Below are 26,871 nucleotides of genomic sequence, written 5' to 3' on the forward strand. Positions count from 1 at the left end.
CAATGTAAATAGTCATGAAAATAAAGGAAACGCATTGAATGAGAAGGTGTGTCCAAACTTTTGGCCTGTACTGTATATTCTTTTGTTTGACCAGGATGGTCTGTTGGGATCTAAATCTCCTTTTCATGAGAGTTCTGGCCCAAATGGTAGTACTGTTGCTGCCCGATCCGTACCGGAAACCCAATTTGTTCTAAGCATGTGCTTAACAATGATGTCAAATAAACCAACATGGCCACCATGTACGTATTAAAGGAAGAAGAGTAAGGAAAGGTGTAAAAACAGGGTTGGGAAAAACAAATCCTGAAAAAAAAAATGGAAGCAAACCACACAGGACAGGACAGAAAATGAAAAGAAAATTGCACCATTTACAAAAATGTGTACGTGTTTACCAGTTGTGTTTACCAAACATGGATCCATCCGTGAGTACAGATATTAAAAAGCTTCACCAGCTCAGTCATGACTTGGCCTCTTCCTTCTTCTCAGCAGCACTGAGGCTCATTGTTGAAGCTTCATTAATGCATCAGTTAACCTCCCCTTGCCTTTCTTTCTCTCTGCAACAGTTTATCTGCAGTCCATTTACTTATGTGGTTGTCAGAGTCCGTGTCCCATCATTATGCCTCCTCCCACTTTCCCCCCACTCCCTTTTGTGCGTCTCTCTCTCTCTCTCTCTATTTGTTCTCCCATTTGTTCTCCCTCTTCACTGTTCACCTCTTTCTCTATCTCCAATGTCTCACCGGCAGCGGCTCTGTGAGTGGTTATCAGAGAAAATTACACTTCTGTTGCAAACAAATAGCTTTTTTTTTTACTGTTTTACTGTTCAGAGAGGGAGACAGAAACGTGTCTCTAGTGAAATCTGCTTGCTCCTGGCCTTGAAGAATGCACCTCCATTAAGGATTCAGGGGAGAGTTAGCCAACAGACAGCTGGGCCTAATGGCATGACTAGGCTAATGCAGAGCTAACACACAAACACAGTACACACAGATAAGAGCTTCTACACACACACACACACAAATAGACGCCATTTAATATCACAGCCTATTGACTAATGGCAATGAGCATATGTTCAGCAAAAAAAATGGCAAATAGGAATCAGAAGAATATGGATTAAACATCAGTAAGTCTAAGCACTGGGGGCTTAATAAGACTGATAAAGGCCACACGCACGCACGCACACGCACACACACACACACACAAACACACACACACACACACACACACACACACACACACAGCAGAGAATGCTAATATCTTAAAGCCTTCCAAATGTTATCTTTGATTGTCTACACACAACACTCAACTGCTCAACTGGGTGATGCGGTTAATGTGGCTAATTGGAGACTGAGGGCTGCACTTGATTTCATAGAATCAAACATCCAGAGAAGCTTGAATCCAGCTAAACCAACACTCCAGCAGCTAATTGATTACCACCACCAGGCTTGCAAAGGGTTGGAATAAAGTAAAGTAAATTTCAATAAAATGTCCAAAGGAAGTTAAGCTTGGAATTTGGGGAACTTTTGCAGAATTTCGAAATCGCACTTATTGAAGAGGAAAATACTCGCAAAAACACAACACCACTTAGGTCTTTTGGCATGTTTTGGAATTGTGACTGCATTCAGCAGCACATTCTTCCATCACACGTACAAACAATCGTCCATCACAGCGTCCCATTAAATAGAAATTAACCCTCTGCATGCTGTGCGGCCCACACTTCCGCAATGTCTGAGCCAAAGGACCACATGCTTTCATGTAAGTTTTGATTATATTACTGCAGTGATTATAGGTTATATTTTTTATGATATTTCAGTTAACTAGCAGAATGTATCTAGTATACAGTTTATAACTTGTTAAAACCTTCTAGTTTTTGCTAGCTAGCTGTTACCATGTGGGATGTGGCTTGATTGAGCATGCTATTTGAGGAGTTTAATTAATCTGTTTGCACACAAAGAGCACACAAAGTACCTTTCCCCATTTGTTAACTTGCTAGTTAGCTAACTTACCACACGGCACATGTCACACTGTATGTATTTGACGATTTGAATGGATTCATTTGGCATATTAGCCCTTGTATTATCCTTTGTGTCATGGGGACTTGGTTAGTTTATTTACATTTTGTATTAGCCTGTCCAAACGCGTTTGATCCCCCCGTGCCAGTTCAAGTGAAATGACATCACATAGTACTCGTGGGTCACCGGGGGACCCGAAGCTCAACGCCAGGCCAATGCAAAAAAGTCAAATATACTGAACGGGTCCCGGGGACCCGAAGGGCAACACAAGGGTTTAATGGATTATTTCTGCTTATGATACGTTAGTTTCTATCTGCATATAACATTGTAAGTACAACCCGAGCAGATAACCCCTATACTTCCATTTTATTCCTGTTATTTCCCATTACTTCCCATGAGAAGTCAGAACTATTGTCCCCCCTGCCTCCCACTTTCTGTGCTTGTGTATGCACCCTGCTGCCCTCAAGTAAAGAATATACATAGGAGTTTAGCAGTTAGTTATTTTCCCTGGAGCTCAATAAACCAACTTGTAATACCTGACCTCAGCTTTGCTCTCTGTCAATGACTTTGTATTAATTTGATACAAATATGATTTCATATGTTTAACTTGACGGTTCATTCTTGCGCTTTGGAACCAACAACATCTCAACTCAAATGTCCACTTAGTTGCTTGTTCTGGCGCTCTTCAGCTACATATATTTTTTTTTCTAAGTGTTGAGTGAGTGGAGTTGACAAGGGTGTGAAGGGAGCTAAGGTGAGAGGACATGGTAACTTACAGGGGACGGTGCGGAGGTAGAGATTGTCCCGGATGATCTGCTGCAGCTCGTGGTCCACCGAGCCTTTCTGAAAGCGCAGGTTGAGGTAGTGGCGCAGGTCCTTGTCTATTACGCCCCCTGGAGGAACACAAGTGACAGGAATCAGTAATCCGAATCAGACATCCCCCATCAAATCCATCACTCTGACACGGAAGGCTGTCATTTTGTCTTCCTGTAGAGGTGACGCAAAAGGTTTGAGGATAAGAGAATAACCTACTCAGCCCATGATCCTAAATGGGGACAGCTGGATGCGTTTGTGAATTATCCAGAAATAAATTGCTCGACTCACTCTTTCTGTGCAATTCCCAAACTTGAAGAGCAAGGAGGCTGAAAACACTGCGGCGACAAATGACCCAGAAATCATTGAAAGCCACAGCAAACAATTTGAATTTGCCAAATCCCTACAAACCAACACAGCCAACACTAATGAATTCACTCTGCCTTGTCTCGGATTCAGCATCTGTCAAGTGCAGCCATGGATTGGAGGAGGTGTTAATTGGAGCGGTGGCCCAACGTGTGGAGAAATGTCTACATATAAATCACCCGCGGACTTCCCTGGGGGCTGTTTTCACTTCCATTCTCCTCTCCTCACTCCCACCCCTCCCTTTTTCAGTCTGTCACCTCCAGCAGTCCCAGTGCTGTGAATGGACTTCCACTTTAAACCAGTAAATCTCGCTGGCTCAGCAGGACGGACGATAAAAGGATGGAGTGTAGGAGTGATGGAAGGCAAGGGCAAATCCCATGGGGGAGTAGAAAGGGGGAGCAAGCTAAAACAAGCATGAAGTCCCCCCCCTTCCAAAAAATACTCTGTCTACTTTGCCACACACTCATATAATCACATAAATGGAGACAGAGATGGTTGAGAGGAGGGGGGGGCGCCGCACGACTGACGTTACTTAAGGGATTCCTCATGGTGCCGCTTGAACCAACACACTTGTCATTCTTGTTTCTCCTCTACATAGAAGTAAAGAAGCACAGAGGCAGACCGAGTGGATACACAGACTGAAAAGACATTCGTCTAACCTTCAACATCCTCTTTAAAGCAGTAACTTGGCACGGTGACACATAGCATTTAGCCCCCCCCCCTCTCTTTTTCCCTCCGTGATCCTGAGGCAGTGACATCCAAGCATGATATGCTGGAGAGCATACATGTCAACAACACACACATGTGCAGACAGATGCATTCGAACATTAATAGACATGCAATCGACTGTAAAAGCGCTCAGAAAGACGGTGGATGAAATTCTAGGAAATATAATGAGTCGCACATTAATTAAAAAAATAACCTAGTTTCAAAGTTTTCGGTCATATTGGGGAGATTCATTATTTAGAAAATTCCGGTTCTCTTGTCGTGTGATCTCAAAACACACACACACACACACACACACACACACACACACACACACACACACACACACACACACACACACACACACACACACACACACACACACACACACACACACACACACACACACTAACCAACATGCACTAATCCATCAGAGCTGAACTCATTCACAGAGCGCTGCATTACAATCAAGCAAACCTAAATTACAGAGACCGTCTCTGTCAAAGATATGGATGCAGCACGACCAGCCAATTTCTACATTTGCATGAGAAAAGAAGCCAAGCCAATGAATCGGCATACTGAAAAGGTGAGCAGACTCAAAATCTCACACACACACACACACACACACACACACACACACACACGCATTTTAAGACTCTAAATGGCACCTCTTGTGCAGACAGCGGTTGTGCAGCCAGTATAGTGTCAGAGTCCTCTTTCCACAGGTTTTGTGATGCAAATAATCTCCGCTGGAGGAAATCTTGCTTGCCTGATCTTTCACGCCGGAGTCCCCCTCTGTACTGTCCTTTCCCTCAGGCCCCCAACTCTGTCTCCGTTTGCCCCAATCTAGCCGCTGCCAGCCAGCCCGGGAAACAAATCACCTCTGTCTCTCTCTGCACTCCACGGTGGAGAGATGAAACAGGAGAGCGCGGAAGAATGCGTGACTGAGAGACACCGAGGCAAAGAGAGAGTGTGTGAGAGAGCGGGAAAGAGGAGAGCAAGGGGAGAGAAGTGTGTGCTGCTGCGAGTGAGGGAGAGCGACCGTTGAATCGCGGCTCTGGCGGTGTGGACCAATCTCACAGAGATCCCTTTTTTTCCCCTCTTGGATCCCTCCAGATTCTCAGGTTCTACAATGCCCCCCATCTGCAGCACGGGGCACTACATCTGTTTTATATGCCTTTTACGGATTAAACGCCATCCCCTGACACATCACCCCCCAACCCCCGGCTTATAGCATCCACATGGTCTGGATATGACCTTCCTCCACTGTTAACAACCACATGGTGAAACTAAACATTATGTTTCAGCCAAACACACTGCTGTCTTATTTCAGCAGAATTCCCACTAATTAGCCCGTTGCTACTTTGCGATTAGTGGTTTCTGGTGACTCTTCTGTTTTGGAAATGTTTTCCACTCTTGTCATGCATTCTTTCCATTTATATCCCTCTCCACTTCTCCTTTTTTTTCAATTTGGTGATGATATATTTATGTGCCTGTACACACTTTGGCAAGCCCACAAACACAGCTTGACTAGTACATCGAGATGGAACTGAACAATGTCAGATTTTATGGGTGTCATATCAGGCTTCAAAGCCATCAAAAAAAGAAAATTGTGCACTCTGACATCTATACATAAATAAGATGTGTCCTTTGCGATGTCTGTGTTTAATGTACAGTAGGGCTGCAGCAAACCATTATTTTCATTCACACACAATAACAGAGGAAGGCAGCTCCTTCACACGCTGGAGAAGCTGGAACCAGCAAATGTTTGTCACATTTTTGCTTGATAATGACTCAAACCAGAGGCTTCCAAATTTGTTTCAAGGATAGCCTAAAAACATTAAAGCCCTCTAAACCCATCTACATCCCAAATGGGGGGAAATTAATTTTTTATCAAAATATGGGGCAAAGTTGGATTTTGTTTAAATAACATTATCAAGAACATACTGTTACATGCATCCCGTATCGTGCAAGATTCTGTCGTGCAAATAAAAAATGCTTCACTTTTTTTTTTTAAACTGAGTTTTTTAGACACAAAAAAACACAAAAGAATTTCCTGCTATACTGACTGCGAACTTGAGAGCAAGACAGGCTTCTTCAAATTTTGGATTTAACTTGCGCGTTTGATCGACGAGCCTCAGCAGTTTTTCGTCTCTTCCCCCGTCAAAAATCTGTCCATATTAAACTTTGCGTGCCATTTCTAAATCTTCGTAGCATCTTCAAGCATCAGAGAGCACTCTTTGTTAAGTCAATGGTCCCAAATAAATCAGATTCAGTCAACTTCAACCTTCAGAGGAGCTGAGCTTAAGTACGTCAGAATGAGCTTCCTTTCACTGGCACTGAGGAGCAGTTAGAACACACACACTGGTGACTGCAGCTCTCACTCAATATGGTACAGCATTTGGCCATGTATCCAAAAATAGAGTGTGTGTGTGTGTGTGTGTGTGTGTGCACATACATCAGCGCAAGAGAGTCCAATGGTAGCAGCGGCTTCACTGGTATGGAGTCAGTGAGGTGCATGAGGGTGAAGGAGGTCGTTTAAACAGACGTTTTTCTCTCCAGGCTGTTCCTCATCAGTTCTCGCAGCTCTGACAGCGGCGCTATCATGACATCACTGATATGTGACGCTGTCGACGGGGGAAAGGTAAATGACAGAGGGAACGTGCGGGGGGGGGAGAGGTTGGAGGTAGAAAAGGAGACCGTAGAAGCTGTTGATTAACAGGGCCTCCAGAAAATCTACTCGCTGGTGTATGAGCCAATCAGCAGAACATGACAACAAACCCAAAAAGGTATGGACTAGGGGTGCACAATATGAGAAAAATATGAGAAAAATATGCGATAACGTTTTTACTTGGGATAAATAAACGGATATTGGTTGTGGGGCTACACTGCCTTGTCACTTTCATCCTCTGGTCCTCTTGGTGCGTGATTTGGGTCGGGCCTCGCCGCTCACCAATGAACGATGCCCTATCATTACTGCTATATGTTATTATACTTTACCATATTATGTACACTTTATTTGATGATGATAATAACACTAACATAATAACAGTTATACTAATATAGACTAATTAACTAATTCTATATAGTATAAATATTTCATTCCTTTTTTATCACCCACTTCTTTTCTTGTTTGTTTAGTAGTTTTTTTTAGTTCCTTATTAATATCTCCACCGCAATTGTCAACCTACTTAAGCAAAACATTTACACATCTAATACCATCCGTATATTTCCAACACCCCAACATTCATACACTTACACATGACATGACATATAACACACTCTATTTTCACACACCGTTCTCTCTGCCTTTTATCGCAGCATAAAGCTTGTTTTATGGTTGTGCGCAGGCTCCACGCAGAGCTTTTGCCGTAGCCTACGTAAATGGCCTGATGTTTATACTTGTGCGCTGGTGTGTGCGTCGAGCCGGCATGTGTGTGTGTGTGGGTGGAGTGGGTGACAGAGCGAGGGAGAAGTGAGAGAGTGACGGCGAGCGAGTACCGACTCTACAAAGTCTCTCCCCTGTTCTTTCTGACCACGGTGGGAAATCTGTAGCAGGAAAAGTGAACCCTCTCCTTGATTTCATGATGTTTATGGAGAAGGAGAACCAGGAAATGAGTCGGAGGAAATGCAACGCTACCAAGCCACGGCCGAGCGACGTGTAGTTACATTTTTCGAGAGGTGCACATCAGGCTGCGGCGTAGACGCAGAGGGGTCTGCGGGGATATGCCGTTGATTCGACGCACGACCATAAAGCGGCCTTAACTGCTATTGTCTGTACAATCTGTCAATGTCTAAACTAGTGCGGTCAAATGATTAAAATATTTAATTGCGATTAATCGCATTAATGTCATAGTTAACTCGCAATTAATCGCACATTTTTATGTATTCTAAATGTCCCTTGATTTCTTTTTGTCCCATTATTTTTTCTCTTTTTAATGCTCTTATCAACATGGAAAAGTGGATCGGCTTCCTTTGTGCTTTTGTCACCTGGCTTTGACGGGGGGGGTTCACAACGACAAAACACACAGATCACGTTGGTCTTTTCAATGGAACCATTTGGCAACTTTTTAAAAGGAAACTTTCCATTCAGAACCTTATTGGCATCCATTTCGGCGTCTCGCGCTCGCCATCCACTCAAAACGTAACGTTAGCCTACTTCTCTTTGGCCGGCTCGCGAGCCCAAACAAGCGTGTGCCTGTTGTTTTGTTTCCGGTCTAGCTAGATCCGGTGTGGTCTTGTAGTTTTTCTAACGTTACTAGTTGTTGCAACAGCATGTGAAAAAAACTACAAAGTTTGCTAGGCCAAAAAGAACGTTAATCTTGCGATAAAAAAATTGACACCGTTAAAATGGGTTTGCGTTAACGCCATTAATAACGCGTTTAACTGACAGCACTAGTCTAAACATGTGTCATGTTTTGTCTATGTATTGCATGTCTCATTTACCTTGTATGTCACTGTTGTTACACAGCTTTCCCTAATACAAAATTAATAAATAAAATAAACCGATAAAGTGTACTCAGTTCTGCATTGCTGCTGCTTTCAGTATTCTGCTAAAATACAACAAATTGAATTTCAACCAAATGAAAGGAAATGATTTCCAACATTCTTTTATTGAACAAATTGAACACTGAATTGAATATAAAATTGGCACCACTCTAAGAAGAATGACATTCTGAAGTGCAGTTTTCTGCTAATATTTTCCTTCAACTAACGCAAAGAATTGTGTCTTTTGTCACAGCCTTTTTTGATGCGTTTATTGTGCCAGCTGATATGGCGATGACAATAGAAAAACGATATATTGTGCAGCCCTACTGTGGACCATCCATGCAATTATTCCCATAATACGAAACGACAGTCCTTGCAGTTTAGGAAGATAGGAAAACTTCAGGATAACTGTTTCCTAAACAGATGGGTGGATAAGAATCATTGTTCCTATGTAGAGGAAGAGAATCCAACATCTAAGCTCAGCAGGTGTCATGTAATTCACCTGGGAGGCTGGGAGAGAAAGAACAGCCTGTGGAGAGTCAAAAAACAAGAGAGCAGCTGGTTCCTCCAGGGTATAGAGGTGGTTTACTGCCTCCTACTCTGGCACAAACTGGTGGAGCTCACAGATGAGAGCTGAGATGGAGCAGCACTCACTTAAAGAGATGGCAGTTCCTAGCACATGGCCTGTGTTCGGTCTATTAATTTGATTTCATCAATGTGAATTTTGTTTGCGTGTGTGGTGAATTATGCATGTGTTACTGGCTTTTGTTTGCAAATACTACTGCTGCTGCTGCTGCTGCCGCCACGAATAATTAAGTTACTGTGACAACACCTGTGCTGCTATTTCTACTGAGACAAAAATTTATTTTTTGAAATTCTTTTTTTTTATTTTATTTTTTTAAATGTAGCCAATTATTACTTTTCCATTTCTAGATTCCGCACAAAAGGCATCTTATTTTCCTATATTGAACAAAAAAAAATCAATTTGACTCTGATTTGATTATTTTGCTCCTTTCAGTATGTGGAAGAATGAGGACAGCCTTACTAACTTTTGGATGAATATACATTAAAGCTATAGCGTGTCGTTTCTGTCGCTCCCGTGAGGAATTAAGTTTAATTAAGTTATGGCAAAACAATTCTGTCGTTGCATCCACGACACAAATTTTCTGTGAAGGCTCTTCACCCCCAACCCCTCCCCCACGCAGTTGCTAGTAGCCAAGGAGGACACGTAGGATTTAAAAAAACAGGATGGACTCTTCAGAAGAGTTATTTATCTTCACTCGAGTTTCTGCCCGCAAAAGTCGCCGGACACCAATTTCTAAACACAGCCATGCTGAGAAATACAGAGAGAGTTGTGTGGAGCTGATAGTCTTAATTAGCTTTGTAGCAACTCATTTGGCAATGGCTTGAATGTAACAGATGTTCATTATTGAAAAAAAAAGTTATGCACTAAAGCTTTAACAGAGTCAAATTATTAACATAAATCAGAAATAAAACCATTCATTGTTCTTGAATAATAATTAGTGGTGCACGATATATCGGCCGCCGATATAATATCGGCCGATAGGGTCATTGTTTTACACATCGGTATCGTTCCAATGTCAAAATAGGGCCGATGAATAGGGCCGATGTGAATCATTCCTGTGTATTTGACGTGTGTAGGCTTAGATGTGAGTGTGTGAGAATTTAGATTTAAATCTGACCTGTGGAGGGCAGTAATACGCTTAACAGCGTCTATACTGCTGGAATCAGAAGAAGAAGAAAAAGTGTGGGCGGGGATGTTGGTTTTTGCAGACGGAATCTGCGGCGAAGTGGGACACTGGAAACTTTAGTAGACCACCAGCTCTCGGTGGGTGGGGGAGAGATGAATGTTTGGAAATAAGAGGTTGCTGTTCGGTTGCTGCGGCCCGCCGTACAGGTTAGTTTGACCAGCGGGCAGCAGCGGCGGCCGGAGTGGGCAGCAGCGGCGGCCGGAGTGGGCAGCAGCGGCGGCCGGAGTGGGCAGCAGCGGCGGCCGGAGCGGGCAGCAGCCGTGATCATTCTCAGCGGTGAAATGCAAACGGGGGCTGGAGTATAGCTAACCTACCTAGGTGGAAAGCTAACGCTAGCCAGCCACCTGTTCCATCAATCCTGGTTGCAAGTGTCTGCTCATTAGACAACAAACTGGAGTACATCCAACTTAAACAAAACTCCCATCGCGAGTTCAGAGACTACTGTGTTTTTCTTGTTGTGGAAACATGTCGCCGGGTAAGAGTGGAGATTTTGTTAACAGCTGCTTGTATCCAACTAAATGCTAACTGCTGGGGAAGTTTGTGACTAGTAAATGCCCGACCGTTCTACATTTCACGCAAATTTACAACTGTGTTTATAATCTGCTACATTTAGCTATTGCGCACACACGTAAAGTTCAGCTAATGCATACTAGCATTAGCGCTTGGTTGACTGTAAACACCTGTTTCGTATGTCGTTTTTATATATTTTAAATGAGTAACCATTACAGCCACGGTGAAATGTTGTTTCGTGTATATGGTTGAAATGACAATAAAACACATTTGGGTTGAGTTGAATGCTGCCTCACTGTCGGTCTGTAGGTGGATGTGGCTTGGGAGTAGAGTCTAAGCAGCGAAGCAAGTGCATTCTGGGATTTGGTGTCTTTCATCCATAGGAGCAAAAAAACCATTTTTGGCTTATCTCGGCCTAGAAGGCACCAATTTCTATAATTTCAAGGGTTAGGCCTAACCTTTAAGTACTTGGCAGTTACTGTACTTCCAGTTCAGACTGCAAAAGCCAGTGTCTGTTCAGTCCAGTTTGTTCTGGCTCCATTTTCACATTTTACCTCTATCAATACTTTTGGCTTTGGCCATTTAAGGCCTACTACTGTACTTTAAAGTTTTGAACTGTGTAACAATGTTCACAGAATACAGTGACTTGGTCTCAAGTGAGTTAGATGTTTATTGTGAATACTCAGGGTTGGCTTATTCATAGTGTGAATGCAAGACACTTGTATCCTTTTAAAAATGTATTTTTAGATAAATATTTATTTTTTCTTCTGAAAATCTGATGACCTATTTTGCACACAGGTAAAGGTGCCCAATATCAGTGATTTCTGAAAATAAATCACCAAAGTAAAAAAAATGCCTTTTGAAAAATAGTTCCTTATTTGATTATTATAAAAAATGTGTTCTATACAGAGATATCGACATCGGTAAATATCGGTATCGGCCATAACAGCAATATTAATATCGGTTATTGGTATCGGCCACAATTTTCACATCGGTGCATCACTAATAATAATAATAATAAAAAAATCAATCACTGAATCATGTATCAAATAGAATCCAACGCAGAAAAATGCATGCAGGCACAGAAAGCTCAGAAGTCAGAGTTGAAGAACTGACTCAAAACAAGCCCTCAAGGTCATCATGATGAACATAAATGCAGAACAGACACACACATAAAGCACACTCAAAGTATTAAAAAAAGACTTCAGCAACATCGTGACAGTCAAGTCTTCAAAGTCTCCTGCTGAGGGCTAAAAACGTTCTACTCTATCAAAAAAATCCAGCATGGAGGGTGTGCTTGACAGTAAGTCAGAACTGGGAGCGCCGTCATCAGAGCCGCGCTGACAATATTTATCACACCCGTCTCCAAGGGCACCCGGCGGCAGTCACATATGAACAGTAGCATTATCACGCTGTGTGCATGTGTGCATTTAAGTCAGAGAGCGGCAGCAGAATTCTGTTTGGATAATCAGACTAATTAAAAGATCAGAATGGGCTTAAAACCTTGCCAGTTTCACCACACACACACACACACACACACACACACACACACACACACACACACACAGCTCTGTTGATGAACATGTACAATGCCAACTCTGTGTGTGTGGTGCATGTAAACCCATCTGAAAGCCATTTGGTGTTTATGGATTTCAGCACTTTCACCACAAAGAACAACTCAAATAAATATATATAAATAGCATGTACTGACACTCTGCTTTTCTTTTGCCAACAGTTTGGTTTAGGCAAGACAAATTAAAGGTTATATTTAGGTATTTAAAGTTTCAACAGACGAGTGTGGTCGGGTTGGCTCAGTGGGTAGAGCAGGCGCACATATACTTGGAGGTTTATGCCTCGACGCAGAAGTCCAGGGTTCAAATCCGACATGTGACGATTTCCTGCATTTCTTTCCCCTCTCTCACCTAGCTGTCCTTTCAAATAAAGGCAGAAAAGCCCAACAAAAATAATCTTTAAAGTTTCAACGGATGAAACACATTTTGTTAAAAGACAATACCACTGTCAAAGCTCCTTAACTAAAAATTACATTTACTCTCTTTTTGATGAAAAACGTCAGATCAGATCAGACAACACAAGTGTCGCTCCAGAGGGCATGGACAAACTACGTATTTTGTTGTTTAATTTAAAGGACTTTTGAAGGAAAAGCCCATGTAAGCTCGGTATTTTCAAATCAAACCTAAGTCATGAGAGTTGAAAGCATACACTATGTATACACCCATTTTTGCAAAAATCCTTAGACTACAGCACGTTTCTAGTTGTCCGGTGAAATCTTTACACAGAAAAAAAAATACATAGTTTGCCTTTTGAGAAATTACAATGACAATGACTTCTGGAATTACAGGACAACAGCCTGAAATACACAGTCTCTCCAGTCCTCCAAGTCCCACAGGTGATTATGTAGCGTACCTTCCTTCTGTTGCTTTATGCTGACCATCCCCAGTTCACCCCATTGCCATGGAAATTCACTCAACCCACCAGCTGCCTGAATGTGTGTGTTTCTGATGTGCAGAATCTGTCTCCTGGTGGGGGAGGCCTGGTCCATTTAAGCCTGGGAACGGGATACAGAGAGTGCTGCTGGAGCAGGAAAGGGAATATGTCCTTCACGTGCCTCCGTGGCTTTCAGTGGCCACGCTAAGCAGTAGATTGATAGGGAACAGCTTGGGAGAGCAGAAGGTTACCTCACATTTCTGAACCTGCCTAACATTCAAACACATATGGCTCAATTTATAGCCATCAATATGTGATCTGTGTCCAGATTTGCTATTTGGAAAGGAAATCCAATCAAACTTGTTTGAGGTTATTTGCACGAAATCTCGTTTTCTGTACCCTGATCTGAAACAGGTGAACATGAGGGTGGATTGGACTATAAGGACACAGTCATGAAGTTTAATGTCCCGACTACTGTATTTGGTGTATGGCTGGTATAACGCTGGTGATCCAAAAAGTTGGCTGAACTTTATTTGAACATGCAGTTTGCATAAAAGCACATGATCACACAAGGTGGTCTACCTCCACTGAGCAAAATAATCTGCATGCATGTACGCTATTAGGCGAGCACCAACTGTGATTTGCATTCAACCCCATAACTGGACAAACACTTACAATTCACCTACTGAGGCGTTAATGAGCGAATGCCCACAACTGGAGTTGGCATGTGGTAGGAAAGACAGTATCACTGAGTAGTTATCCTAATACTAGATTTGGATTTCACCACATAAGCCTGTGTGTGTGTGAAATGGCCCATAGGAAAGCTGTAGTATATTTAAGCTAGTTCTCTGTGTTTCAATCATTGACTGTAAATATTAATGGACACTGCATCCGCTTCGGCAAAGTGCTTCAAATGCGTTAGTGCCTTAGACCTGCATTCTATCTGAATTCCAGCAGAGGGCGACACGTGCAGTGGCAAAAGGAGGTCGGTTTCTGTAGAAGTCTATGAGAAAGTGAGCCACTTCTCACTTGATTTATTACCTCAGTAAACATTTTCATAATGAGTTTATGGTCTCTATGGTAGTTTTAAATCTTCTGCAACACAGAATGATGTTTATGTTTGGAATTATGGTCTCGTTGATTTTGAAATCAGCGATAAAGCAGGGGGTGTTTTAGCTCCTCCCTCACTCCTCCCTCTCGTCTAAAATCGTCACATCCGCAACCAGGATGGCTGCGCCCGTAACGGCAAACTCGACGACTCGTAGCAGATCTCCACAAACCAATGGCTGACGTCGCACATGCTCTGTCCATTAATATTATACAGTCTATGGTTTCAATCCACACAGCATGGTATTTATCATTCCACGCCGTGAAATGTGCCAAAGGCTGGGTGAGGATTCCTTCAGAAGCCGCATTCTAATGTTAGCCTAAATGAGGTCTTGACTCGTCATTGGGCTCTACAGAGGACATCAGGCTGTGCCATTATAAATCAAGTGAACCATCAGGTAACAGGTGACACCACTCTCTGTCTCTGTCCTGAGCTACATTTAAACCTCTGAATCCTACCTTTGACCAAGCAGAGAGCTAAATTTGGATGCCAACACTGGCCTGAGTGGCAGATTTAGCAAAAACGCCACTGGCTGCTGCTGCTGCTAAGTACTTCAGCACCCGGTTATGTCTCCAGGAATACCGCCCTTGTTTTACACGTCGATGAGAAGCTATGTCTGAACAAAAAGAGCACATGGGGCAAGCTTTGGGGAAAATGGAAAGTGAATTTAAGGTTGCCACTTACACGAATGCTTTGCACATTTCGCTGCCTATTCTCCTCTACAGCCATTTATGTGTAAGTGCTACCTTTGACTCTTAAACTGCTTCCCATTTAAACTCCTCTATTAAACTGAATATGGGAAACTCCAAAATCCCTGTGGCCTGGGGCTTGCAGCCATTTTCTAATTTAAAAGCTAGTAACTACTTTGGAAATAGGTACATCATATTCTAAAGGGTCACTACCACCAGGGCAGCAGACCAACCTGCTTCAAGAAAACTTAATCCAGATAGCATTTCTTCCTGAACTGTATTCATATGGGTACTCGTGTGATTTACAGTGTAAAGCATATAAAGTTTCTACCAACTTTTATGGTGAAGGAGTCTGCCAAATATACATGTGTCTACTGCACTGTTCAACACTACGCAGATGTTGGCAAGTTGGCTTCTCTCAACTGTAACTAAAAAAAATTGCCAAATGACCTGTTAAAACAATAAATGAAACACCCTAACAGATGTTGAAAACCAACACCCGAACCAGGAAATGAAGATGATAAAATGTGATTGAAAAATAGCATGGGGCAATTAACACCTCTTTAGTTACAGTTACAGTTCTTTAGGTAATTAGCTAATTCACCATGTTGAATTTTTAGTGCCTTTCATTTTGTCCCCATTAACTAACTGTTGTCTCGATTCCTGGATCTGCCCCTAATCACTTAAAACTGGATCATGCCACCTTTCCAAGCTTTTACTGTAACTGCCTTACTTTCTACTCCCGCATGGCCAGCCAATAATGCATCAAATGGAATTAAACTCCAGTCACTGTTTGAACACGGTTGTGTAATGATATTCACCTGACTTGTCTCTTCTCTCTCCTCCCTTTTAGTCCTTTTTGCTTTTCTCTTTCACATTCTCCTATTTCATGCTTTTTTGTCTCCCTTCTCCCCTTTTTCCTTGTTTCTATAGTTGTGGAAGAAACAGAATAATCCTTAAATGGGGTAATCTATTCATTCATTTGTAGTGTCAGCAATTTCAAGGAGCATTTCAAAAGGGCTTTGTTTTTCCATACAGCCAATGGGAATGGGTTAAGATTGACAAAACAGATCAAAGTCCTGCCATCAAATACAATGTATATCTGACACTAGCCGGCTGCTCGTCAAATACAATGGGCGTCAGACACAGGAGGCTGGGATGTAGCTTCAAGGAGACCAATCTAACTATCTAGCTTGTTTAGTGACAGCAAGAAAACTATTGTGACAGACTTTTGTCTGTCACAATAGTTAGGGCTGCTCGCTCTTAGTCGATTAGTCGAGTAGTCGACTAATCGTTTTGGTCTTAGCCATCTTAGATTTCTTTAGTCGAGTAGTCATGTTTTATGCTTTTTTCATGCTGAATGACTTATTTCCAAGAAATGTAAGAGCACATCTCTGGTAAATGCAAGAATTAGGGGTTGGCATTTTACCTAAGATATCACCGTGAAACCTACTTTGATTACTTTCATTAAGGCAATTATTTGTTGTATTACACGTTTTCTGAAATGTTTAAATATGCAAAGGAGGCATTATCTTATTCAATATATGCATCCTTTTGCATGACTCTTTGCGGAGAAACTCCGATTTATAGATCTGTCGATTACATCAACTAATCAATTAGTCGATACAATTGAATGAGTGTTAGTCGACTAAGAATTTCTTCAAATCGAACACACGCCTATGCCACCAAGCTTCAAACACCTATTTCCCAAGGGTTTTGCTGATGAAGTATCCAGGACTCGAGTAGCCTGACATCGCCAGACTAAATCGCAAATGCTAGTTAGTCTGCATTCAGTCAGCCCAATCATTTTCAATTTCCAAGGGACATTATTAATGGCTGTAGACCAAAATGCAACAGCGCTCCTCTTTACCAAGCTAGGTTTGTGCTCACCGTAGTGTCACTGCCGCGAGGGTGCGTGAGCCAAAAATGACGTCATCACTTATTTTGCATAAAGCGCAAAGGCTCCGCAAGTTGTCATCATCTGAAACCCGCCCCATATGAGATAAACAGTTGTGATTGGGCTGGCCATGGTCTAATTGGCTGTCAGTTTGTCTGAACAGGAGTACCTGCAAGAGCAAATAAAACATGAGCTCGCAGATTGGTCTGGTTGCCAGGCTAGGTCTCGAGGGTTCACTCTAGGCAACATTTATTACAGCAAATACATAAAAGGTTTTAAAACATCACCAGCAAAGGCAAAGTACATTTGTACAATGCCTTCATAGTTTAGTTTAGTTAACTTTGACACACAAATTTAGGCCGTTGACCAATTGCAAACCATTTTGACAGTTCTAACAAACTAGCATATTATTTGTGTGGCACAATCCAGTTTTATTCAACCCTTCTTTGCCAAACCAGAAGCAATTGCAATAGAGCTTTCCTCATCCTATCTATTTTACCAAAAATCCAAACTAGTCACAATCAACAAGTAGCCACTATGTCACCAAATGTCCAGCACCTATTTTTTTGAATCTGTGCAAATGAGTTTCTGTTGTGACTGGGCACTGAGAAGAGCAGAGGTTAAGATGCTAAATAACAGGGCGAGTTAAAGAGGAATGAGAAGGTCGATAAAGATAAGATGATTTCAAAAGGGAGAAGCCGACTGCCCTGGGTGTGCACAGCGAGGAATCAAAAGCAGGAAGACATTTTCAACAGAGCGAGCACATCGAAGCTGCTCCCATATAACAGCTTTGAAGTCCAAGAGAGTGTGAAATAGCTTCACCTTGGTCGACTGGTGAATTAGTGCAACCAGACTCAACATGCTAATGTCACTGTGCCAGTAGCTCAGTCAGGAGGAAAACGTTAACCCTCGCTTAACATGACGCGCATCCATCCCCTGTCCTCTCCTGTCAAACTGTCACCTCAAAAACATGTCATTTGCCGGCAACGCTGCGACAGTTTCACAGTTTCATCCCCACTGAGAGACTAAGGCTTTCAGGCATATGAAGTGGACAGAGTGGCAAAAAGGCCAAGCGGACAAACTCGGTGCTTAACAATTTGGTTGCCTTGACAACAATATGACTTCTATCACAGCGAAGACCCAGTAAAGCAAATCTCACATAAAGTCATGATGAAGTATGTCCTCCCGTTTTGTATATCTTGGCATGTTTATTTCCTTAGAACAAAGACACCACACAGAGATCTCAAACCCCTCAGCATATATAGGAGTTTGCTATATTTGTATTAATAACTATATAGATCCTGATAAATCCCTGCGCTGAACTTCTGGAGCCTACAGAAGTGATAATTAGTGCTGAGAAGACTGAGAAAAACAAGAGGCATAGAAATAAACTAGACAAAGAGAAGATGACATGGTCGGCTAGAGGTTTCTCCCCCGAGAGTAAAGCACAGAGCTGGAAGGGAAGGGACCAGCAAAGATCAATATTTTGTTTCTTAATTGGGCTTTTGTTTAAAGGCAGAGTCTGCATCCAGTAATCAGTGATGTCCCACGATGGAGTCATTTAGCTCGACTGAGCTATGTCAAAACCCATAAAGGAGATGATTCAATTTATATATAATATATAAAAGGCTTTTATATCAAATTAAGGCTAGTAATGGTGGTCTATGGGGCAGTGAAAATGATTGGTTGTGTCAAGCAAAATCACTTGTTTGCATATGGATAAATGATGCATTAGTTAAAGAAAAAGTCAACTTAGCTTGTCTTCCCTAGGAAAATTAAATAATATAAAAATAACAGTGTGGCGTTTCTTTCTAGGTGGAAACCATTCTCTGCCAAGTAGTACAAACACTGACATGCAAAGAACATATTAAATGGGCAACAGCCAATCAAGAGTGCGTTTTGTCATTTGGCCAACTCACACTTTGACCTTTTACAGCTTGTAAAAACACATAAAAAATATGTTTGTAGCTTGGATATCATTTTTCTCGGATATGATAACAACGAGATAAAAAAAAAAAGTCAGATAGGCAAACAAAACAAGCAATCAGAAATGTTTTACACAAAGCTCGGTTAGGTTCAACTTTGACCTACCCTACTCACTGTAGTTGTGTGCGTCTCCACTTTTCCTGTCTGATCAACTGATCCCTAGCTTCTTTCCCAGATCTAAGATATTACTCTTGTGAGTTCAGTATTATCATTAACTGATAGGAATCATGAAAAATGAAAATAAGACCCAAGTTGTGATACACTGGAATCCTTCACTAATGTAAAGCTTTCGTAATAAAAGATGTGGTCGTTGTGAAAGAAAATGGCACCTTTTCAGAATTGTGATTTTCATTTGACATCCATTAATCTTTCAGATCTACACAGGAGAAAAAAGGAGGATATACAGTATTTTACACACAATATCTCCACAAAATATTGTGTATTACTTAACCCTTGCAGACTTCATTTCTCAACAAGAACCAAACAAATGGCCTCGTTTATGGTGCAGTACATTACTGTCTCACTGAAGCTTGACCATTGATGTCAAAAGTCTGGTTGAACTGAGTGATGGCTGAGTTAGGGCAACTCCAACAACGTTGCAGGAAACCGGGGCTTATTTAAATCAATGGGTTACTAGCTAATAGCCGAGCCATAATGTCCGCCACCAGGCTTACTCCTACGCATTGTCACTGTTACAGCACAGCTCTCATTACACCTCGCTGGGGCCAATTTAATTGAACTAACCCAATCAGAGCCCAGGAGCGCTTCGGTCTGCTGAGCTTGGCAGCGCTGGTAATAGAAGCTGATGGAAGAAAGATTACAAATGTTGCTGCTGAATCACACTTTGCATATCCCATATTCCCTGCTATGTTTATTTGCGCAGGCAGAGATGAATTATGGGAATGGTACGGCAGCCGCGTAAGCCACTCATGTTGCTTCTTGAGAGCAAGCAAAGCTGAGATGATATTCTATGTAAATGTTTCTTTAGCAAGTGTAATGGGGTAAAGTGGTGCATGTGCAAAGTGAGCTGTTGAATATTCCTTTTCAATTATGTTTTAATGAACTGTGACGATGTGAGGCTCAAAGGGGAAATGTCGATGAAATATTTGTTTGAAATTTAATTTTAAAAAGGGGACACTGCAGAAGGCATGTACAGAGATGCACAGAGAGATGTTGGCCCGATTTCACACACAAACACACGCACACACACACAGAAATCGTAAGAGCTGAAAGTAATCCATCAAGTCATTCTCAAATCACACACAGGTTTGTGAGTGATTTACTAGTTCTTTCTCACACACACACACACACACACACACACACACACACACACACACACACACACACACACACACACACACACCTCAGATTTATGGAAAGCTAGCCCAGTGTGACCTACAGAGTTACTGTTGCTTCAACAACTGCCTGCTCGTCACAACCTGCACTGTCAAAATAGCCGCCGCACACAGCCAATCACGGCACACTTCAAAGGCCTTTTCGCCCAATTGCATTTGGCAGCCTGACTCCAGATCACAGCTTACTGAGCAGAGCGGAGAACTGTTTCTAAGTTAACATCCCCTAGCAGAATGCCTTTTATGGACCAATATAAACCAATACATTACAAGAGAACGGAGATGCACCAGAAAGTTCACAGACAAACACACAAAACATAAGCAGTACACACACACACACACACACACACACACACACACACACACACACACACACAACACACACACACACACAACACAAGCCTGCACCCTCTGTGTAAGAACATTTGGAGTGAAGTGTGTGGACTAGAAGCTGTGTGTAGATCATCTGAAGTAATCAAACTCCAAGAGGGACCCTTGTCAGGTCAGATCTCAACATGGTCTTCAACATGAATCCATCTTACGCTCTCCACTGTTGTACAGGGACCACTCACCAAGCAGTCATTTTGCTGTGCAGAGGACGTTTTTGGAGGGAAATGTGTTCGGAAGCCTGAATGCCTACAGTGCATTATTAAGCACCCAGTATCTGGGACATAGTCCTAAGTAAAAGGTCATCTGCATAGTTTGAAGACGCATCATACAAATCAACTGCTTCGGGTTTGTAGGAATTAAGCTATGTTGCTCAGAATTTGTTGTGTAGTGCTGCACCATTTCTTTTTTTTTTTATAAGAACAACGGGTGAAAATGACGTGGAAGGAGTAGCTAGTACTGATGAAGTCACAGAGATGCATCACTAGACGCTGCAGTTCACCTAAGCTCTATGTAACTTTTTTAGCATCTTTCAGCTCATTATTTTGGTTTCCTGCCCACAAATGTACCGTTTTGATTTACTCTCATCAGTGCTGTTTTCAGATACAGCAGACAGCTGTTTTCAGCAAATTTAGCATAAACCCATCCTGCAGACAAACAAAGTTGGCATTGACCTGGTTGACATAGTGAAGGTGTTAGCAGCTGAAGAGGCAGAAAACACTATGTTTTTCCTTTGAAAACTAAAAAACAGTTGATGATAAATTGCTAATCGTTAATTTTCGATTGATCAACTCAGCTTTTTAGTTATAAAATAGATACGACTCAAAATGCAGCATGTTGATTCAAGAGTGGGCTTCAAATAAATTCAAATAAACCAGGTTCTGTTAGCATAGACTGACTCCTATGAATCATTACATTTTTTTAACCTGCCTGTTTCCATTGTGACCACCTTTTAGGACTCCTAGTTTCTAGGGCTGGGTACCAAATTCAATACTTTTTAGGCACCGACCGACTTGCCTCTCAAGTATCCAGTATCGAAAAATGCCTCATCATTCAATACCCAATGTCAATACCTAAGGAGTAAATCACCAATCAGAGTCAGTGAGCCACTAAGCACGCAGCATGCTTCTACCAAGATCTAATGTCCGTCTAATGCTACACGTCACAGAGACACGCAGGAAAAACTTTTAAATAAAAAAATTGTGCCATAATGTTGTAATTTCTTTTTGTTTTATAAAACTGGTATTGAAAAAAAAAAGTATTGTTTAAGAGCCGGTATCGAAGTCACGGTATCGGTGTCGTAATGTTTTGAACGATACCCAGCCGTACTAGTTTCCCCTTGGACTCTGATCAGACTCACACACATTGGTCACTGTACACTATTGGCTTTTGCCTGCATGTACCCATGTGAGTAAAGCTACTACAGGCTCTTCCAGGTCAGCCCTCTCAGCTCAGCCACAACAGTGCAACCGGTCAACCATCGCAAATTCTCCCATGTCACTCCCCCCTGGAAACATCCGAATCACAGGCTGCCCATGGCTGTCTGCACTGGATTCAAAGCACTGGTGCTGGCACTGATAAAAGGCTGCAAAAAAAAAAAGCTGCAGTATATAACTCAAAGCCAAGGTCCAACTATGCCCTCAGTCCAAAAAGGAGAGCAGACTTACTGCTAATTATCGTCTCTCACAGACTGGGAATTACAGAGTTTTTTTTTCTCAAGTTTCCTCCCGCAAACAATCACATCCCCTTATTGCTTTACTTTGAGCTTCTTTCTTCCATGGTTGTTGTTGTTGACCCAGCAGATAGACTACTGCTACTCATATCCATAAATCCTGGCATTTCACTGCTGCTTCCCATCTGACATTTATGTTATTTACATTAATGCCATTTGGCATTTTTATCAACGGTCTGTTATTTTTCGGGCCACTCAGTCAGAGCAGAGGAATGCAGATAGAAGCAGCAATATCCTGATAAAAAAAAAAAAAAAAAAAAAGCAGGTGTTTGAAAATCGTGTTGATTTGGCTTCCCTTGTTTGTTTTTTAAGAGCATATTCAAAATATGCAACAAACAAGTGAGAAGAACAGTTATGTTATGTTAAAATGCTGAACTTTACAGCAGAAACAAACAGTGATTGTCTTTATAGCTAAGTTCACCCTTCATGACAACGTACATATTTTATACAGTCTATAGAGAAAAAAAAAAGAACAAATTAGGGCTGTCAGCATTAATGCGTTAATCGCAATGCGATTAAGGGCCGAGTATAACGTGTTAATTTAAAAAAAAAAAAAAAACTAGCATTAATCGCATTCCGGCATTTATTTATTTTACACTTCACTCTGCTTCGCGTTGTGCCTAACAGGCTACTATTTTGACCCTTTGCCGCACCGTTCCTTAGCATCAAGCTGCGATACTTCTTCCTGCTGCAGGCTGCTGGCATGATGGAGAAAGACAGCAGCAACACACGCTTTTTATTTTCCAAAACTCTCGTAGACAAGTCGAAAGCCATATGCACACGGTGTAAAGCCGAATTAAAATATCACTGAAGCACGTCAAGCTTGAGCTACCACCTCCGAGCTAATTAATGTGACTCAGGTTGATGCTACCCACCACAATGCTACCCACTCAGTCAAAGCAGGATTTTGGAGAGTGCTATACGAGTGCTACTTGCCGACCTGTGGATGAAACCAAATCCAATTTACTACAGCTCTTGCGAAATGGGTGGCAACTAACTGCAGACCTGTCAGCATCGTAGAAGACTCGGGTCTCAAGATGTACTACGGTTGGCATGTTCTGACCCGTCTCATTGCCGTCGAGGGGGACAGTAGTTTCACGCCTACACAGCCTGTACTCCACGGAGAAAGCAGCCCAACTGGAACTGCTGCAAGGTGCTGCAAACGCTGTCTCATTAACCGGTCATCACTGGACGTCAGTGAGTCAAGTTATTTAGGAGTTACTAAACACTATATTGACTCTGGTAGGGATAGGGATTTTTAGTTTTTTAGTTAGGTGCTTGGAGGAATTGTGCAATAATGACAGATTCACACATTTTTCTTTAGTTTACAGTAAATAATAAACAAATACAAATCTTAAAGTTCATAAAGTAACTTTCTTTGCATTCATTTGATTCCCAATCAAGAGACACTAGTAAGAATTGCTTTCCATTGTTAATATGTACTTAAAAACAGTTCTGAAATGCAAAATAATAGAATTTTAATCATGTGATAAAATATGTGATTAATTGCAATTAACTATAGAAATTCAGTGATTAATCGCGATTAAAAAAAAAATTATCATTTGACAGCCCTAGAATAAATAAATAGATTAAAGAAAACTTACATGGACTATATTACTGACAGAAACCAACAGAATGACCAAAGACAAAATGAGAGTGAGGAAATAAGTCTCAACGTTTTTTTTGGAACGTTTAGTTTGAGTTACAAACTGGGTAGCAGTTTAACCTTACAAGGTTAAGACAGGACATCATGTCCCTCAGCCACTGAGCGTCGGTGGACGGGGCAGCAATCAATTGAGTAGAAAAGTACTTACTGTTGTACAGACATTCAGACTTTGGCCTTTGAACACAAGTCTCAGGATTTGCTAAACAGAACTGACCCAAGCAAACACCTACCACTTGATTGGCTGAGGCTTTTAAATTCTGAGGGGAAACGATTACCTGTAAAGCCCTCAAACAGAGCAAGAGTGACAAATGAAAATCAACATTTAAACAGGCCAGCGGTGCAGTCTATTTTGCCAGTAATGGCTGTGCAAAGCATCTCATTGATTTTTCTGCGCGTCAGAAGAGGTTAATTACAATCTCAGCAGCGGTCAGCGCCACACACTCGTCTGGAGGCAACGGTGAAAGACTGAACACCACGAAGTGTGTCAGTGTAGGTGACTGAAAAGCAAGAGAAGTTTTCATCCCATAAACTTGAGGCCAATTTGAGGTCCACTGAAGGGCTGGCACGGAAAGATTTACCTCCGTTTGAAGTGCTACAGCAGAGCAGCTGATGAAAAGAGAAACACTGTTTTTCCAGCACTGATCTATACTGCCCATTTACTGTCCAGGGCTCCCCAAAGTGCTTGATTTTGTTCTTGAGGGAGAGTGCGTTTTTGGACAAACGGCACTCGGAGAAAGGGCCTCTCTATAGGGCTGCTTTCAACGCTCTCTGGTTTAAGCCCTGGATGTTGTCCGTGTTCTCAAGCTCATTTGATCCTGAACAATATAACCTGGTGGTTTTTAAAACGGTGAGATGCTGCAGCAGCGGAGGCATGGTGAAGGCTAAAGTAATGCTCTGGCAGTACAGCAAAAACATGAAGATCAAGTAAATGCCAACTGCTCCACATGTCACAGAATTAAAAACTAAAAAATTTGAGGCGATTTGTGCCGACTCTGTTGGGTAAAACGTGTCCCGCTGACTATCAAACCTACACTCTGTTGTTTGACCTGCAGGAGGTCTTTTAGACCGGTCCCGTAAATAAGAGGCTTTTATTTCGCCGTTGACGGATCGTTTGTTTAAATATCACAACACATGTCCATCATAAGATTAACGAGAACCTGGGGTTAACTGTCTTTTTGGAGTTAAACTCAACAAGCACACACACACACACACACACACACACACACACACACACACACACACACACACACACACACACACACACACACACACACACACACACACACACACACACACACACACACACACACACACACACACACACACACACACACACAGCACAGCAGGCAGAGGAGAGATATACCATAGACTGTATATTATTAGTCTATAGCTATGGTTCCATCGACCCGTTTTTATCCGAATTAAGTGATATCGAATGAAAAATGCCTTATGGAAACAGTAAAATCCAATTGAATTTCATGAATATCAACTCAAAGAAAATATGTTCGTTTTCATCGGATTTTCTCTTGATCGATATACGGCTTATTATTATATATATTAATATTATATTATATTATATTTAGTATTTAGTTCATATTTTTGGTGTATGTGTTTTCTGATTTATTAGAAGTTGAGTTTCAGTCTGTATGATAAATGAACAGTTGTACATAAAGTGGTAACATGCTATGGCATGTTATGTAGACTAAAGGGGAGACACCAACCTTTATAATTTGAATTTCTAATTTCCATCTCCCTGGGCATATACAGTGCACTACAATAATATAGAAATGATAATTCTGCATAACACTAATAGGAACACATAGAACACACCAGTGCATATGCCTATTTTTTTTTATTTATTTAAACTGACTTAAACTTATACACTAATAACAGGGATCGCATTCCACTCTTTTGAATAAGTAAAGGGTGTTTGAGCTAAACCATAAACAATAAAATTAAAGCTCAATTAGTTTTACTTTTCAATATTATTGCAATAGTTGTAGCATTATGAGTTTTTTTTGTCCGGAGATTGTTTTAATACAAAGGGGTTGTGGTTTTTATTTCTAGCTGGTATTTTGGAGCCCTGCAGGTAGCCTCTGTGCTGGGGGTGTTGAGCAATAACAGGAAGAGCGCAACGTCTCCACCTGTTAACAGCGTTTTCTGTGCTCGTGAACTTGCGAGTTTATTCTTCCAAGAACAACCAGCAAGAACGTTCTCCCCAAGAACACAAGTCTGTTCTTTGCATTCTTGGTATTGAGAAACGCCCCATGACTCGTCCAGAACATAAGTGGATAAGGGAAGCCTCTACCCTTTTACATTTGTCACAACAGGGGTTCACATCTGGATACATAAGAGCTAGTTTGGCTTTGGACACATGGGCCCTGTGATGTGCACAGATGGACGTTGAATTAACCAGCTTGAAGATCGAATTCCATAAGTCGTCCGAAAGTGAAAAGTGAGTATTTATCCCAACAAAAAAAAACCTCCTCAGCTTTTTAAAGCAAACGTACGGTGTGATCTGTTCATGACTAATAGTGACCCGCTGAGCTGAATCAGGCAGACTTCAATATGAGGGACTTCATTAAATATGTGGCCTTCGTGTTATATAGCGGCTTGCTCTCCCTGAAGCTTAATCTTTAATAAAAAATATATTAATGTCTTCTGATGTTGGTGAAATGGTCTTAATTTGCTGCGGGAGGCGTTGAGAGTAAAATCATGTTCATTGTGGATGTGAACTAGGACAATTAAATTTGAAATGTTGACAATACTTCCCAAAACAAACTATGTAAAGACCACTTTGGGCTCTGTAATCTAATCAACAATAATTATGAATGAAAATGATAATTGGTTGCAGCACATGTTTTTGTAGTACAAGTTCAGTTTTTTCTGTTCCTTTACATGCACCACGAGGGGAAATTCCACCTGTCATGTCCCATCACTGTTGCATGCTGG

General features: G+C 41.6%; 1 protein-coding gene across 6 annotated transcripts in view; it reads right to left on the reverse strand.

Moving 5' to 3' along the window:
• magi2a (membrane associated guanylate kinase, WW and PDZ domain containing 2a) overlaps positions 1–26,871 on the reverse strand; it is a 244,186-nt gene that overhangs the window by 168,464 nt on the left and 48,851 nt on the right. For all 6 annotated transcript variants that reach the window (XM_028571367.1, XM_028571366.1, XM_028571364.1 and 3 more), the window contains exon 3: positions 2,780–2,896. In XM_028571367.1, the coding sequence (XP_028427168.1) occupies positions 2,780–2,896 (117 nt within the window). The remainder of the gene's footprint in view (positions 1–2,779; positions 2,897–26,871) is intronic.

The sequence above is a fragment of the Perca flavescens genome, chromosome 23, assembly GCF_004354835.1.
Source record: "Perca flavescens isolate YP-PL-M2 chromosome 23, PFLA_1.0, whole genome shotgun sequence".
In the NCBI taxonomy this organism is placed as follows: Eukaryota; Metazoa; Chordata; class Actinopteri; order Perciformes; family Percidae; genus Perca; species Perca flavescens.